This window comes from Falco cherrug, chromosome 5 (assembly GCF_023634085.1).
Source record: "Falco cherrug isolate bFalChe1 chromosome 5, bFalChe1.pri, whole genome shotgun sequence".
Lineage (NCBI taxonomy): Eukaryota > Metazoa > Chordata > Aves > Falconiformes > Falconidae > Falco > Falco cherrug.
Window position 1 is genome coordinate 77,907,692 of NC_073701.1, and position 16,621 is coordinate 77,924,312.

A 16,621-nucleotide genomic window follows, 5' to 3' on the forward strand; every position below is an offset into this window, starting at 1 on the left:
ACAGCGGCGAGAGAGGGGCGGGAAGAAGACTCCAGCATGTGAGCGGCCCCGGAGGGGCGGTACAGGGGAATAGACCAATCAGCTCACTAAGTGGGTGGGGCAACACCTTATTACGCCAATAGATATCGGGACAGCGCGGATTGATAGCACATGGACACAATCCGTTTCTCCCAAGCGCTTCACCCACCCAGGCTGGGGGGCGGATGTTGTCTTCAAGCCAAAAGGGCGGGTAGGCGCTGGACCAATCAGCGGTCAAATCACCTACGGGAAGGCGGTAACCACTAAGATGGGCGTTGCGCTTGGCCAATCGATAGCCAAATTCCTCGGGGAGGCGGGTCAGAGCTCTGATCAACAGCTCGACGAACCATTCACCTTCGTAAGTACCTCAGCAGCCACAGAGGCGGGCTGGAATCGCTCTGGTGAGCGGCGGCTCCGGCGGTGGGGGAGGGCTCCGGCCCCAAGGGGCCTGCCCGGGGCACACGGGGGTAGCAGGGCAAGACCGGGATGAGGGAATCCTGGCGGTGGGCAAGGACCTGCTCAGGGGCCAGTCTGGGGCCTGGCTTGAAGCCCAGATTTAGGGCTGGTTGTGGGCAAGGGCCTAAGGCCAGGACGGGGCTCTCGTGTGAGCCAGGCCTGGGGCCAAGTCACTGGTGTCACCGCGAAATCACCACCCTTCCTCAGAGCCAGCCCTCAGCCGTGCCAGGACCAGCCAGATTTGGCTCCCTCTGACCCCCATCCTGCCCCAGCAACCCCATCCCACAGCCCCTGCGCTTCCCTCCACCCACCTGTCTGATTCTGCCCTGTGTTTTTTCTTCTCAGTCAGTTTAACGCCCGATTTCACCCACAGAGGAGAAGCCCGAGAGGCTCCAAAGGCGCTTCAAAGTCCCTAGAGCCGTGTGCAAGTGAGTAAAAACACCTTAAAAATACTTAACCTCGCTGTCAGGAGATGATTTAAAACTGGTGCTGGGTGAAAGTTGCTGGGGGAGTCGTACAGATGTTTGGAGGGAGCAGGGTGGCAGACTGGGGGGCAAACTGGGCAATGGCAGTAAATGTCTCCTATCCGCCCCCAAAAGCACCCACATTTTGGCCTGTTTAATGACCCACCAGTAGGACTGGGGGGAGCGAGCCCACCCCAGCACAAGATGAGGTCTGTCTGAATCCCTTCCCCTGTTCCCACTTTGGGGGGGTTTCCCACTCCCCAGGTCCTAGTTAGGGTGCTTCTCCCCTCTCCTACTCCCAGTCTGGGGGGTTCCTCCTACCCAGCCCCTTCTTGCCATTTTTAGGGGGAGAGCTATTCCCCTCCCTCATTCCCAGTTTGGAGGGAATTCCCTATTCCCAGTTTGCAGGTTTATCTACCTTCCCTATTCACACCGCCCAGTGCTGGCAGGGTGCCCCTCCCCCTTTTTCTGCTGCTGCTGCCAGCTCATCCTGACTTGGAGCAGGGCCTGCTCAAGGGACTGGGAGCACTGGGGATGGACTGGGAGAGCTGGGCGGGAGGGGACTGGGAGTGCTGTGGGGGAGAGCTGGGAGCACTGAGGAGTCCAGCAAGGGGGTTACTGAGATCACTGAGTGTTACTGGGAGTGCTGCAGGAGGGTTACTGGGAGCACTAGGACCCCTGGGGCAGAGTTACTGGGAGCACTGGGGAGACAGGGGGAAACCAGGAGCACTGGGACATTACTGGGAGCATTTGGGAAACATTGGGTGTTACTGGGAGCACTGTGAGGGGGCTAGTCCTGCAAGAGTATTGAGGTTTACTGGGAACACTGGGAGGGTACTGGTGTTTACTGGGAGGCACTGGGGGCACTGGCTGATGGTGGTGTCCCTGCAGGCACCATGTTCCTGGCCAAGGGCTCCTGGGCGCTGGTGGCCCTGGGACAGTGTCCCCCTCACATTCCTCCAGGTGAGCACCCTGAGTCCCTCCATGCCCCCCCCATCCTCCCGAGTCCCCTCAGTGTCCCCTGGGTCCCCTCCATGTCCCCTGCAGGTCCTTGGGTCCCCCTCAGTGTCCCCCTGTGTCCCTCAGTGTCCCCCAGGATCCCCTTGTGTCCCCACCACATCTCTCAGCGTTCCCTTGTGTGTCCCCCCAGTGTCTTCAGGTTTCTCAAAGTCCCCTCATGTCCCCATACGTCCTCACGTGCCCACCTTGTCTCTCCCCAGATCTCCCCATGTCCTTTCACGTCCCCGCCATGTCACACAGGTATTCCCCCACAACCCCCGTGTGACTCTGTGTATCCCCCCATGTCCCTCCACATGTCCTCCCCGTCACTCTGAATGTCCCCATCTCTCTCCTTGTGTCTCCTGTGTCACTCCGTGTCCCACATCCCCATCACTTCAAATGTCCCGTGTCCCTTCCTGTGTCCCCCATGTCACACCGCATGTCCCCCCACGTCACTCTGAATGTTTCCATGTTACTCCATCTGTGTCCTCACATCACTAGGTCACTTCAGATGTCCCCCCACGACCCACCACATCCCCCCACATCCCTCCTCATGTCCCCAGTGTCCCCTTCGCCCCCGCTTAACTCTGCCCCTCGGCTCACACACACACACAGCCTTTGGGTGACACTAAAATGGGGCCAAAACCTGCCGAAATGGGGAAAATTGCCCCCATCCTTGGGGGGCAGTCGGGGCCCGGGGGCGCGGAGGGGGTTAATACCATTGAGTCGCGGTCCTCCGGGCGGCGCGGAGCGGCCCCTAGCTGTGCCTGAGCGCTTCCGGGGTCGCGGGGCGGCGGTGGCGGCTCCGCGGCGGTTAGGTGAGGTGGGGGGCACACGACCCTGGGGGGGCACCTCGGTGAAGGACACCCCGGGACAGACCCGGACGCCCCTCGGCGCCCCGCTGTCGCCCCTCTTCCTCCAAGTCCTGTCCCCTCCCTGGTGTCCTTCCCACGCCCGGTGCTTCCCCCGGCCCCGGCCCCCTCCCTCCCACGCCCACCCCTTTTGGGGTCCCCACCTCTCAGTCCGGAGAGCCCCCCCTTCCACCCCCATAGTAAGTGCCCTCCCTCCATGCCCTCCTGCAGGATCCCCTTTGTCGCACCTCCACCTGTCACCCCCCCAGGACCCCTCCTGGGTGCCCCCCCCCAGCACATCCAAGGCTCCTCCCAGTCTCTCCAGCCCTGGCAGGGGGGTGTGGGTGCTGACCCCCCCTCTCTGGTGTCTCCCCACAGGCCATGGAGCATCCAGAGGTGCCACCTGGCGACTGGGACGGGGATGGGGGGATGGTACCCGGCATCCACAGAGGTGAGCCCAGCCAGAAGAGGGGGTACGGGGGGGGGGGGGGGGGGGGCACTGCAGAGCATCATGGGACAGCGGAAGACTCCAGCGCCAACCAAAGCAGGTCCATGTCATCTAGGTTCCTCAAGGGTCCTCCCAGTGAAGTCTCGAGGACCTCCAAGGATGGAGACCCGCCACCGTCCTGGGTCTCTTCCCCAGCTCCATCCCACCAACGTGGGGGGGTCACATGGGCCCTCTGAAGAGTCCTTGCTCTACCTCAACCCCGACCCAAGTCCAACCCTGACCTCATGTTCCTCCTGGCCACTTCCAAATGAGATTTGGGTCTGAGAGGGCACCATATGGCTTGGGAGACAATCTGGGGCACTCCAGGAGGACAGTGAGAGAGATCAAGGGGCGATTTGGGGATTCCAGGGATCAGTCTGGGATACGGGGGGCAAATGGGGATCCCCGTGGTGACACCCATCTCCATGTCCCTACAGGCACCGCAAATTCCCCAGAGACGGACACCGCTGAGAGCCTGGTGACGTCGCCACTGCTGTCCCCATCATCCAACCCAGGTGGACCCTGGGGGCTGCCCCCCACCCCCCCTCCAAGTACCCGGAAACCCTACAAGTGCACCGAGTGTGGCAAGGCCTTTGGGCAGAGCTCACACCTGATGCGGCACTTGGGCACCCACACGGGCGAGAAACCCTACAAGTGTAGTGGCTGCGCCAAGAGCTTCACCCAGCACTCCAACCTCCTGCAGCACCAGCGCACCCACACCGGTGAGAAACCCTTCGAGTGCGGCGCTTGTGGCAAACGTTTCGGCTGGAGCTCCAACCTCAGCCGCCACCGCCGTCTCCACAGCGGCCAGAAGCCCTTCCAGTGCAGCCAGTGCGGCAAATGCTTTGGCGAGAGCGCCCACCTGCTCGAGCACGAGCGCACCCACACTGGTGAGAAGCCCTACCGCTGCCCCGACTGCCCCAAGACCTTCAGTCGCGGCTCCCACCTCGCCCGCCACCGCCGCCTTCACGCAGCTGAGCGGGGACCCCGGCCAGCCCTGGTGATGCACCGTGGGCTCTGAGGGGCTCCCCAAGGAGTGGGGAGGAGGTGGTGGAGCAGATGATGGTGCTTCTGTGATGGCCACGGGGCCATCGTTTGACCTGTTGGTGCCCATCGTCAACAGAAAGAATCATGGAGGATCCATGACACAGTCAATGGCTGCTACAACCCTTCTGTGATGGCCATTGGGACGTGGTTTGGCCCTGTTCAGTGCCCATTGTCAATACAAAGACTTCAAGGAAGGTCCACAGTGTGGCCAGTGGTTATTACAGCTGTGTAATAACACAAGTTATTACATGGGGCCATGTCCCCACAGGTTGGCCCTGTTGGCACCCACCATCAACGTGACGTGGCCAATGGCGGCCACAGGGACGTAGCCTGGCCCACTGGCATTCATCGTCAATGCAAATGACATGGGGAGGACCCATGGTGTAGCCAGTGACTCTATGACCCTTCGGTGGTGGCCACGGGGACGTGGTTTGGCTCCATCAACGCCCACTGTTGGCTTGTGGGGAGCCCACGTAGGCAAGAAGCGACAGGCTTGGGGACAAACATGGACACCAAGACTTGGGGAGGACTCATGATGTTGGCCAACGGCTACCACAGCCCTTCTGTGGTAGCCATGGGGCTGGTTTGGCCCTTTTGGTGCCTGTCACCAACTGAGAACCTTAGGAAGGGTCCATGACACAGCCAACAGCTACTGCAGCCCTTCTGTGGTGGCCACAGAGATGTGGCTTGGTCCCATGGGTACAGTTTGGCCCCACTGGTGCCCACTGTCAACACAAAGACTTGGGGAGGCCCATGAAGCAGTCAATGGGGATGAGGTCTTGCCCCACCGGTGCCTCCCGGGCTCACGGAGAAGCCACATGGGCAAAAAGAGGTGGCACCGGGGCTGAAGGGGGACTCAAAGGCTTGGGGAGGACCCATGATGTGGCCCAATGGCTACTACAGCTCATCTGTGGTAGCCACAGGGACATAGTTTGGTTCCGCTGGCACCCGTTGTCATCACAAAGACTTGGGGATGCCCCATGATGTGGCCATCAGCTACCGTGGCTGTTCCATAGTGGCCACGAGCCCGTGGTTGGCACCCACCATTCAGTAGGAGGGCGGGTAATTTTTTAGGGAGAAAATAATGGCACTAAAACAGACCTTAAAACCCGCGTGTTGATTTTCACCGCCCACCGGTGCCACTGAGTCTGTTTAACTGCCCCTCCTGCTCCGCACCACCATGGTTTGGGGGGGTGGGGGTGGAAACTGCATCGCTGGGAGGGGACAAGAGGGATGGACCCCATCTCCCTCCATCTGTCCATCCAGAGCGTCAAATTCATGGCTGGGGTGGGGTCAAAGTCCTCCAGGTTTCACCCCTGACTGCTCAAACAACCCCAGGGGCTCATCCACGGCCATGGGGGAGCTCCAAAGCCCACCCCTGGGGGAGTTCTGGGGTGACAAAGACACCACCCCCCGCCCCGGGGCACCCTCACGCTGTGTGAGCGGGACCGGCACCTGTAGCCTCAGCGCCTGGCCATGTTGCCAACCCGGCTTCAGGTGGTGGTGGCCCTGGCGGTGGCCCCGGCGGTGGCACGGGGTGGGTGGCAGCAGCATGGCGCTCGAGGAGGGTACGGTGGGAGAAGCCCTTGGTGCAGAGGCGGCACTGGAAGCGCTCGGGGCGGTGGGTGCGCATGTGGACATTGAGGGAGCTCTTCTGGGTGAAGCGTTTGCAGCAGACACCACACTGGAAGGCACGGACACCCGTGTGGGTCACCATGTGCTTCAGCAGGTAGTCACGGAGTGAGAAGGAGCGCCAGCAAATGGAGCACTGGTGGGGCTTCTCACCTACAGGGAGACAAATGTGTGTCAATGCGGATGGACACGGGTCAGCATGGATGGATAGGGGTCAACACAGACCAACATGGGGCAACATGGATCATTACAGGTCAACGTGGAGCAACACGGGTTGACGGGTCAACATGAGTCAACATGGAGCTACACAGCTTGACTGTCAACACAGATCAATACAGGTCAACATGGATAGATACAGGTCAACACGGAGCTACACAGGTTGATGGTTAACATGGATCATTACAGGTCAACGTGGAGCAACATGGGCTGACGGGTCAACATGGATCTACACGGAGCTACACAGGTTGACGGTCAACACGGATCAATACAGGTGAACATGGATGGATACAGGTCAACACAGAGCTACACAGGTTGGTGGTCAACATGGATCATTACAAGTCAACGTGGAGCAACATGGGCTGACGGGTCAACATGGATCTACACGGAGCTACACAGGTTGACGGTCAACACGGATCAATACAGGTGAACATGGATGGATACAGGTCAACACGGATCAATGTGGAGCAACACGGAGCTACACAGGTTGATGGTCAACATGGAACAACACAGGTTGACAGGGGTCAACATGGATCAGTACAGGTCAACATGGGTCAACACAACGACATGGAACATCACGAATCAGCGCAGGTCTGCATGGGTTAAAATGGAGCAACATGAAGAAACATGGGTCAGCATAGATCAACAGGGGCCAACGTGGATCAACACAGGTCAAGATGGGTCAACACTGGTCAGCACAGGTCAACATGGATCAATACAGCAACATGGGTCAACATGAGACAAGACAGATCAACATGGTGCAACACATGGATCAGCGCTAGATCAACAGGGATCAACACAGAGTGGCATGGTCACCACACAGTGACATGGGTCTATGTGGGTCAATGTGGAGTGACCACACAGTGACACGGGTCAATGCGGAGTGACGTGGGTCACCACACAGTGACATGGGTCTATGGGTGTCACCACACAGTGACATGGGTCAACACAGAGTGATGTGGGTCACCACACAGTGACATGAGTCTGTGTGGGTCAACATGGAGTGATGTGGGTAACCACACAGTGACATGGGTCTACGTGGGTCAACGTGATGTGGGTCGCCACACAGTGACATGGGTCAATGTGGAATGACCCCACAGTGACATGGGTCAACATGGAGTGACATGGGTCACCACACAGTGACATGGGTCAACGTGGAGTGACCATGCAGTGACATGGGTCTACATGGAGCGACGGGGGTCAACATGGAGTGACATGGGTCTATGTGGGTATCACCACACAGGGACATAGGTCTACATGGGTCAACATGGAGTGAAATGGGTCAATGCGGAGTGACGTGGGTCTACACAGGCCAACACAGAGTGATGCAGGTCAACATGGCTCACATGGAGCAACCAGGTCAACATGGCTCAACACAGCAACATACATCAACATGGACTGACACGGGGCCACATGGGTCAACACGGGTCCCTGTTCCATCCCTGTCCCCATCCCTCCACACCGCAGCATCACTGCATCCCTGCTCCCCCCGCCCTCACCATCCCCACAATGATCACATCCCCGCTCCGTCCCCGCACCGCCCGCTGCCGCGTTCCCTCACCGGAGTGGATGAACATGTGTTTGGTGTAGTTCTTGCGGGAGCTGAAGGTCTTCTGGCAGTGACCGCATTGGTAGGAAGGCTCAGAGCACCGCGAGGGGCCGGGCTGGGGCACCTCAGGGACGGGGGGGATGCCGCCCACTCCTGCGCCCCCCTCGTACAGTGGCGGTGGCGGCACGAAGCCAAACCCGTTGCCCCCCGTCGCTGCCTTGGTCCCGAATGCCGGTGCCCGCCCTGGCGCCTCCAGGCTGCAGTCGGGTCCGAACTTGGCCGTGTCCTCGCCGGGCCATGGGGGCAGGAAAGCGTCGGCGAAGACCTCGGGAGCGCCAAAAAACGGCGGCTCCTCGGCGGCGAAGGGTGGCGGGGCAAAGCCTTCTTCACCACCACCAGTACCCTCACCTTCCTCCTCCTCCTCCTCCTCCTTCACCGGCAGCTGGAGCCGCAGCGGTTGGCGTTGCTTGCGGCTGTGGCAGCTCGGCGCCGGCTCCGCTGGCCCGAAGCGGATGTCGGGCTCCGGTAACGGTGGCGGTGGTGGCGGTAGCGACTTGTGGCAGGGGTCAGTGGGCTCGGGGCGGGGGGGGCGGGTGGGGGGCAGCACCTTGGGCCCACGGCTCTGGGAGATGATCTGGGTGCACTCATCGATGACGGTTTTGATCTGGAGGATGGAGGCGGCGGTAAGGATCTGCAGAGCTTCCGACTGCGCCACCACCAAGCAACCGCTGTACATGAACTCCACCAACTGCCGCACGGCACCACTGGGGACAACGGGGGGCACCTCAATGGCCGAGTGACCCAAAAGGAGTTTGTCATGGAAAAACGGGCTCCCGGCGGCCAGGACACAGCGGTGGGCCCGTAGGGTGGCCTCGCGGATGCGGACAGTGACGTCGCAGAAGTGACCGCCCAAGCGTTGCCCGTTGAGGGTCTCCAAGAGGGAACGGCTGAAGTTCTGGAGATGGATATAGTGAACAGCCTCCGCCATGGCGGCACCGTGGGGACCCCAGCGTGGGCAGTGAGGTACCTGGGGAAGGAGGAACAGGGGTTGGGGACATCGTCTGGGGTGACACCAGGGTTTGGGGACATCAAGATGGGATGGAGGTGCCACGAGGACATCACCAGGGCTTGGGGATGCCACTGAGGGCATTGCCAGGAGGGGTTAAGGACATGACTGGGGACATCAGGATGGGATGGACATGGCACATGGATGTCTCCAGGGGTTGGAGACATCAAGATGGGATGGAGATGCCATCAGTGGTGTCCCCAAGCCCTGGTGGCATCACCAGGAGGGGTTAAGGACACGGCTGGGGGCATCAATGTAGGGTGGCGATGGCACCAGGATGGCACCAGGGGTCGGGGATATTGTATAGGGTGGTACAGGGATTGGGGACATTGTATAGGGTCACCAGGGGTTGGGGACATTAAGATGGGTGTTTGGAGGTGCCACCAGGACATCACCAGGGCTTGGGGATGCCACTGAGGGCATCCCCAGGAGGGGTTAAGGACACGGCTGGGGACATCAAGATGGGATGGACATGGCACCAGGGTGTCACCAGAGATTGGGGACATTGAGATGGGATGGAGGTGCCCTCAGTGATGTCCCCAAGCCTGGTGGCATCATCAGGAGGGGTTAAGGACATGGCTGGTGACATCAGTGTGGGGTGCAGATGCCACCAGGACCTGGAGACACCTTGTGGATGTCAACCATGGGGTGGGGGCACCTTGTGGGATGTCACCGAGCGCTGGGGGCACATTATGGGAAATCACCAAGGGCTGGGGACACCTTGTGGGACATCACCAGGAAGGTGGGGACACATTATGGGATGTCACCAGGGTCTGGGGACACCTTGTGGATGTAACCATGGGGTGGGGGCACATTATGGGATGTCACCAAGGGCTGGGGACACTTTGTGGGACATCACCAGGGGGGTGGGGACACATGGGATGTCACCAAGGGCTAGGGACACCTTATGGGATGTCACCATGGGGTAGGGACACATTATGAGATGTCACCAGGGGCTGGGCATACCTTATGGATGTCACCAAGGGTTGGGGGCACATTATGGGATGTCGCCAAGGGCTGGGGACAGCGCTGATGACATCACGGGGCCTTGGGGACACATGCCAGGGGAGTCACCGGGGGTCGGGGACACCTTAGGGGAAGTCACCGGGGTGTGGCGACACGGCGGGGCCATCCCCCACCCCACCCCCCCTACCCCCATCCCACCCCCCCCCGGCCCCAGGCGACCGGCCCCTCCCCCCTCAGGGACCCAGGCACGCGGGGGGCGGGGCGGGGGCGGGGCCGTACTCACCTCCGCGCCCGCCGGAACCGCCGCCGGCCCCGACACCCGGAAGTGCCTCTGCCACCGCTTCCGGTGGCTCCCCCCGATTTAACGTCACTTCCGGCCCCGCCAGTCCGGAGGGGACGGAGCGGAAGTGAGCGGCGACCATAGAGAGGGGCGCGGCGCTGTCCTCTCGCCGCCCCCCTACCATAGAGACTAGGCGGGAGCGGCTGCGCCCCGCGGGGTCCCCTATAGACCCCCATAGGGTCCCCCCCGGGGCCGGGATCCCCTATAGGGACCCCCCTGGGGGTAGTATCCCCTATAGACTCCCGTAGGGACCCCCCTGGGGTTGGGATCCCCTATAGACCCCCATAGGGACCCCTCGGGGGCGGGATACCCCATAGGCCCCCGTACGGACACCCTCAGGGGCGCGATCCCCTATAGGCCCCCATAGGGACCCCCCCAGGGGCTGGATCCCCTATAGACCTCCATAGGGAGCTCCCTGGGGCCGGGATCCCCTGTAGGCCCTCATAGGGACCCTGCCGGGGGTGGGGATCCCCTATAGGGCCGCCCCCAAGGATCGGGATCCCATAGAGACCCTCCAGAGGCGGGATCCCCTATAGGGACCCCCTCGGGGGTAGGATCCTCTATAGACCCCGAAAGGAAACGCCTCTGGGGCCAGGATCCCCTGTAGAGCCTCATAGGGACCCCTCCACAGATGGGATCCCCTATGGACCCCCATAGGGACCCCCCCAGGGGCGGGATCCCCTATAGACCTCCATAGGGAACCCCCAGGGGCGGGATCCCCTGTAGATCCCTATAGGGACCCCCCTGGGGCCAAGAACCCCTGTAGACCCCCATAGGGACTCTCCCGGGGGTGGGATCCCCTATAGACCCCATGGGGAGTCTCGCAAGATTGGGATCACCTATAGACCCCATAGGGACCCCTGTAGTGCTGTGATCCCCTATAGACCCCCTTCAGGATCCCCATAGATCCCTATAGACACCCATCAGGACCCCCACTGGGCTTCAGTCCCCTCTAGACCCTGGTATGGCTGCAGACTCCTATAGACCACCATAGGGTCTAAAGTGCTATAGACCTTCAAAGAGATCCTCATAGGACTGGGATCCCCTATAGAGCTCCATAGCTCAGCAGGGGCAGGATTCCCTATTTCCCCCCCTCGCCCCGCCCACCCCCCCGGATCCCTATACGACTAGCACCCTCTATAGACCCCGGGATCACCATGAGGTCTGGACTCTATGGATTGCACAGAGATGATCTGGGGATTCCCTATGGGAATCTTTATAGGACCAGGATCCCCTATAGATACGCCCCCCAGGGATCCCTATAGACCCAGCATCCTCTATAGACCCCTATAGAAATCTCTACGGGCTCAGGGATCTCCTATAGACCCCCCCTCCAGGCATCCCTATAGGGCTGGTATCCTCTATAGACCCCTATAGGGTTCTCAGTGAGCTCAAGGATCCCCTATAGACCCCTCCCAGGGTTCCCTATAGGGCCCCTATAGCACTCCCGTAGGGGCCGTTGGTGATGTCACAGCCCATTGGGAGTGTGGTGGCACTTCTGGGTTGGCCCCTGACATCACGTCATGCAATAGTGACATCACTTCCTGCTCTGGTGATGACCTCACTGCTTGGGCTGGGCCCATCATGCATCCTGGTAAGTTGATGACAGCATTTCCTGGGCCCTTGGTGATGTCAGAGGTTGGTCGGGGTCAGGGATAATTCTTCTCTATGAGTGATGTCACTTGCCTGCTGGTGATGTCACTTCCGGGCCCTGGCGCAGTGGGAACTTGTCACGTTGGCTCCCTTCTGTCTCCGACGTCATCCATTGCCCGGTGGTGACGTCACAGCCATGTCAGAGCCCCGTGCGCTGCAATGCAGCACTCACTATCCCGCAAGCAAGTGCTGTCCTGTGTGACGGTGACACATGTTGGCCTGTGTTGCTCCCTGTTGACCCATGTCAGTCCGTGTTGGCCCACGTTGATGTGTTTGCCCCTTGTTGACCCCTGTCAGTCTGTGTTGGCCCGCGTTGACCTGTATCACTCCTTCTTGACTCATGTCAGTCCATGTTGGCCCATGTTGGCCCGCATTGATGTGTCACCTCTTGTTGACCCGTGTCAGTCTGTGTTGGCCTGTGTTGACCTATGTCACTCTTTGTTGACTCCTGTCAGTCCATGTTGGCCCATGTTTGCCTGCATTGACCTGTGTTACTCCCTGTTGACCCATGTCAGTCCACGTTGGCCTGCATTGATGTGTCTCCCCTTGTTGACTCGTGTCATTCTGTGTTGGCCCATGTTGATGTGTCATCCCTTGTTCACTCATTTCAGTCCATGTTGGCCCATGCTGACCTGTGTCACTCCCTGTTGACCCATGTCAGTCTATGTTGGCCCATGTTGGCCTGTGTTGATGTGTCACTCCTTGTTGACCTGTGTCAGTTTGTGTTGGCCCGTGTTGGCCCACATTGACCTGTGTCACCCCTTGTTGACCCCTGTCAGTCCGTGTTGGCCCATGTTGGCCCTCGTTGATGTGTCACTCCCTGTTGACCCATGTCAGTCCATGTTGGCCCACATTGATGTGTTGCCCCTTGTTAACCCCTGTCAGTCTGTGTTGGCCCATGTTGGCTCACATTGACCTGTGTCACTCCTTGTTGACCCCTGTCAGTCCATGTTGACCAGTGTTTCTTGACCCGTGTTGACCCACACTGATCCATGTTGCTCCATGCTGACCTGTGTCACCCTGTGTTGCTCCATTTTGACCCATGTTGTCCCCTGCCACTGCTCCGTGTTGTCCTGTGCCACACCATGTTGACTCGTGTCAGTCTGTGTTGGCCGGTGTTGATGCAGTCTTGAACCTTGTTGACCCATGTTTGTTGACCCATATTGGACCATGTTGATCTGTGTTGACCCACGCTCATCTCTGCTGCTTTTTATTGGTGACCCGCGTTGAAATGTGTTGACCCGCATTGATCTATGTTGACCTGTGTTGACCCATGTTGATCCATGCGGACCCATGTCACACTCTGTTCATCCATTTTGACCCATGTAGACCTGTGCTGACTCATGTCATGATGCTGACCCGTGTTGATTTGTTGATCCACGTTGATCCCAGTTGACCTGTGTTGACACGTGTTGACCCGTGTCATCCCATGTTCCTCCGCTCTCACATGTGATGACATCACTCTGTACAGATTCCCTTTTGTATGACACAGTGCACCACCACCACCACCACCCCCCCGGTGCAGGGGGTAACCCCCATGAAGGTTCCTACAACACCTCCATCCCTTGGGGGGGGGAGGGGGGACACCCACATTTTTGGGTGCCCCAGGGAGGTGCCCAGATGCCTTTGGGTTCCTAAGGGTGGTGTCCCTCTGAGTCCCTCCGGCAAAGGCGGGTGACAATGCTCAAGGGTTGGAGCTGGTGGAGCTGAACTGATCTGGGACATCTGAGTGCCCCCAGGGGCATCGGGGGCGGGCTCCACGCCCTGTGGGTAGAGCCTGGGGGGGGGGGGGGAGGGGCCCACACCCCTGGGTCCTCCCGTGCCTGCGGCCTGGGTGGCACAAGGAGTTCCCGGCCATCAGTCACCCGTGTCCCACAGGCCTGGGCTCGGCATCACCAGGACGGACGTGCAGCAGGTGAGGGGACCCAGGCGTCCGGGCAGCACCCCCCCCTCCCCCCCCCCCCCCCCCGTTCCCCCCCCAAAAAAGGGACTCAGGACATCAGCAGCTGTTGGGGGGACCCAGGCATCCCAGCACCCCTCCCCCCCATTGCTGTGTTGAGGAACTATGTCCCCCCCTCTACCAGGGACCCCCCCCCATCTTGCCCCCCCCCAAAATAAATAAAGGGACCCAGGCGTCCCAGCATCCCTGCCCCCCCTCATTGCTGTGTTGAGGAACTAGGTGCCCACTCTGTCAGGGGACCCTCCCTCTTGCCCCTTCCCCAGCAAGGGACCCAGGTATCTGGGCTGCCACTGCTTTACTGGGGGGGAGGGTGTGTTTACTGGGGGGTCTCCCCACAGTCTGTGTTGTTCCAGGCCCCCCCCCCCTCAGTTTGTGCCATGGTGGACGAGGGGGACAGGGGACAATGTGGGCCCCCCCCGGCTGGCACAGGTGAGTGGGACCCAGGGGTCTGGGGCAGGGGGAACCTAGGGGTCTGGAGGGGGGACACCCAGAGGTCTGGGAGGGGGACACCCAGGGGTCTAGCGGGGGGGACACCCAGGGGTCTAGCGGGGGGACACCCAGGGGTCTGGAGGGGGGCAGGTGCTTGGGGGGACACCCAGGGATCTGGGGGGACACACCCAGAGGTCTGGGAGGGTGGAGCAGGTGCTGGGGGGGGGGGGGGGGCATGGGGTCCTGAGGGGGACACCCAGGGATCTGGGAAGCCTCAGCACCCCAATATGGGGGGGACGGGACTCAGGGGTGTGGGGGAGGGGGGGAATCCAGGTTTTTTGGGGAACCCCCACCTAGGAGACCCAGGCATTGGGGCTCCCCTCCCTGGGACCCAGGCGTGCAGGCGCCCCCTCCCCCGGCCTCACTGGCCCCTGGCCAGACCCGAGACTGGAATTAGGGCACGGGGCGGGGGAAAAGGGAGCCCAGGCGCCCAGGAGCCCTCGGCTCCCCTCCCCCACACCGTGGGAAGGGACCCGGGAATCTGGACATCCCCCCACACACACACTTATCCCCCCCCTCCCCGAGGGCACCCTGTGTGTGGGGTATGCCCACATCTCCCCCACCTATGGGACTCTAAGGGGATCCCCCTGGGTGCCTGGGACCCCCCTCGGTGCCTGGGATCCCCCCTGAGCACCTGGGGATCCCCCTTGAGCGTCTGGGACCCCCCTGGGTGCCTGGGGATCCCCCCTGGGTGGCTGGGACCCCCCTGGGCGCCTGGGGATCCCCCCTGGGTGCCTGGGACCCCTCTCTGGGCACAGGGGACCTCTCCCTGGACACTGGGGGATTCCCCCCCCCTATGCCGGGGTCCTCTCTGTTGTCACCCCCCTGGTGTCCCCCTCCCAGGCACAGTACCGCAGGCACCTGGAGGAGGAGCTTCGGGACCTGAGCAGCCAGGTGGGCGGGGCCATGGGGGGGCGTGGCGAGCTCCTGTCAGTCACAGACCCACCCCTTGGGGGCTCACAAGGATGCCAGTCATGGCAATGGGCGGGGCTTGGAGGTGTCAGTCATGTGGGTGGGTGGTGTGGGTGGTTGGCTGTTATTGTGGGCGGGGCATGGAGCTGTCCATCACCCAATGGGCGGAACATAGAGTTGTCTGTCACCCAATGGGTGGGGCAATGAACTGTCTGTCACCCAGTAGGCGGGGCATAGAGCTGCCCATCACCCAATGGGCAGGGCAATGAGCTGTCTGTCACCCAGTGGGCGGGGCATAGAGCTGCCCATCACCCAATGGGTGGGGCATGGAGCTGTCCATCATCCAAGGGGCGGAGCACAGGGCTGTCCATCACCCTATTGGGCGGGACATGGGACTGTCACTCACAGCCTGGTCCCACCCCTGACAGGTGGCAGCACTGGGGCGGAGCCTGGCAGCGGAGAGGGGGCGTGGCCTAGCAGCAGGCGGGGCCCTGCGGGCACTGGAAATCGCAGTGGGTGGAGCCCAGGCCCGGGTGGGCGGAGCTTATCGGGCACGAGACCGGGCCTATGAGCGCTTGCGCCAGCAGCAGGTGGGTGGGGCCACGACTGGGGAGGGGGCAGAGCCTCTGATGAGATTGATGGTGGTGTGGTTAGAGGGGGTGTGGCCTATGATGAAGGCAGGGCTTAGTGGAGTGGGTGGGGCCTGTTGGGTGGGTGTGGCCATTCCAGGCCCTGTGGGTGTGGTCCTCACACAGCCCCTCCCACAGGAGGCGGGGCATATGCTGTGGGCAGAGCTGGAGGCAGCTCGTGCTGCCCGAGCAGGGGTGGAGCTCCGGGCGCAGGAGGCGGAGTTACAGTGTCGTGCCAAGGAGGCACAGCTGGAGCAGCTGCGGCAGGTGGGTGGGGCTAAGGCAAGGGGCGGGGCTAAAATTAGGGAGGGGCTAATATAAGGTGGGGCTAAGTGGGGCGGAGCTAAGGAAGACAAAGGGCGGGGCCAAGGTGAAGGGAGGGGCTAAGGAACAATGGGGCAGGGCTAATGGGCATGGGGCGGGGCTAAGTGCAGTGGACGAGGCTATGGAAACTAGGAGCGCATCTGTTGGACATGTTGGCAGGGGTAAAAGTCAGAAGGGCGGGGCTAAGGATCAATGGGGTGGGGCTATGTGAATGGACAGGGTGCTGGGTATGGTGGGAGGGGCTTCTTGCGCGGGTGGGTGTGTCCATCCCGGCCCCCCTCCCAGGCAGTGGAAGCAGCCCAGCATGCCCGGCGGCGGGTCGAGCAGGAGCGGGATGACATGGCTGCCCACGTGCCCCGCCCACCCAGCCCCACGTAAGTGCCTGCCCCTCCCTTGCCACGCCCACTCCCTGGCCACACCCACAAACCTATATATGTCTATAGGGCACCCCTGTGGTACATCCCCTATAGCCTCCAGGGTGGGTCCCTTATGGCTCCCATGGTGTGTCCCCTATGGCCCCCATGGGGTGTCCCCCTCTATAGCCCATACACTGTGTCCTCTAT

At 61.2% G+C, this 16,621-nt stretch overlaps 2 protein-coding genes across 7 annotated transcripts; one reads left to right on the plus strand and one right to left on the minus strand.

Moving 5' to 3' along the window:
- Positions 1 to 99: 99 nt before the first annotated feature.
- LOC114015129 (zinc finger protein 22-like) lies at positions 100 to 4,516 on the plus strand. Of its 4 annotated transcripts, none has more exons than XM_055712311.1 (5): positions 100 to 376; positions 820 to 902; positions 1,830 to 1,901; positions 3,167 to 3,239; positions 3,713 to 4,516. In XM_055712311.1, the coding sequence occupies exons 4-5, from the start codon at positions 3,170 to 3,172 to the stop codon at positions 4,294 to 4,296; spliced, it is 654 nt and encodes a 217-aa protein (XP_055568286.1). In that variant the 5' UTR covers positions 100 to 376; positions 820 to 902; positions 1,830 to 1,901; positions 3,167 to 3,169; the 3' UTR covers positions 4,297 to 4,516. The 4 variants fall into 4 exon arrangements, with proteins under 4 accessions (XP_055568286.1, XP_055568285.1, XP_055568288.1 ...); XM_055712310.1 differs by lacking the exon at positions 100 to 376 and adding an exon at positions 379 to 419; XM_055712313.1 differs by lacking the exon at positions 100 to 376 and adding an exon at positions 396 to 419 and having other exon boundaries at positions 848 to 902.
- Positions 4,517 to 5,592: 1,076 nt separating this feature from the next.
- ZBTB45 (zinc finger and BTB domain containing 45) lies at positions 5,593 to 11,205 on the minus strand. 3 transcript variants are annotated; one of them, XM_055712300.1, is made up of 4 exons: positions 10,931 to 11,205; positions 10,035 to 10,891; positions 7,732 to 8,746; positions 5,593 to 6,107 (listed from the first exon to the last, which is right to left on the minus strand). In XM_055712300.1, the coding sequence occupies exons 3-4, from the start codon at positions 8,705 to 8,707 to the stop codon at positions 5,752 to 5,754; spliced, it is 1,332 nt and encodes a 443-aa protein (XP_055568275.1). In that variant the 5' UTR covers positions 8,708 to 8,746; positions 10,035 to 10,891; positions 10,931 to 11,205; the 3' UTR covers positions 5,593 to 5,751. The 3 variants fall into 3 exon arrangements, with proteins under 3 accessions (XP_055568275.1, XP_055568274.1, XP_055568273.1); XM_055712299.1 differs by having other exon boundaries at positions 10,035 to 11,205; XM_055712298.1 differs by lacking the exons at positions 10,035 to 10,891; positions 10,931 to 11,205 and adding an exon at positions 9,569 to 9,977 and having other exon boundaries at positions 7,732 to 9,412.
- Positions 11,206 to 16,621: the final 5,416 nt, after the last annotated feature.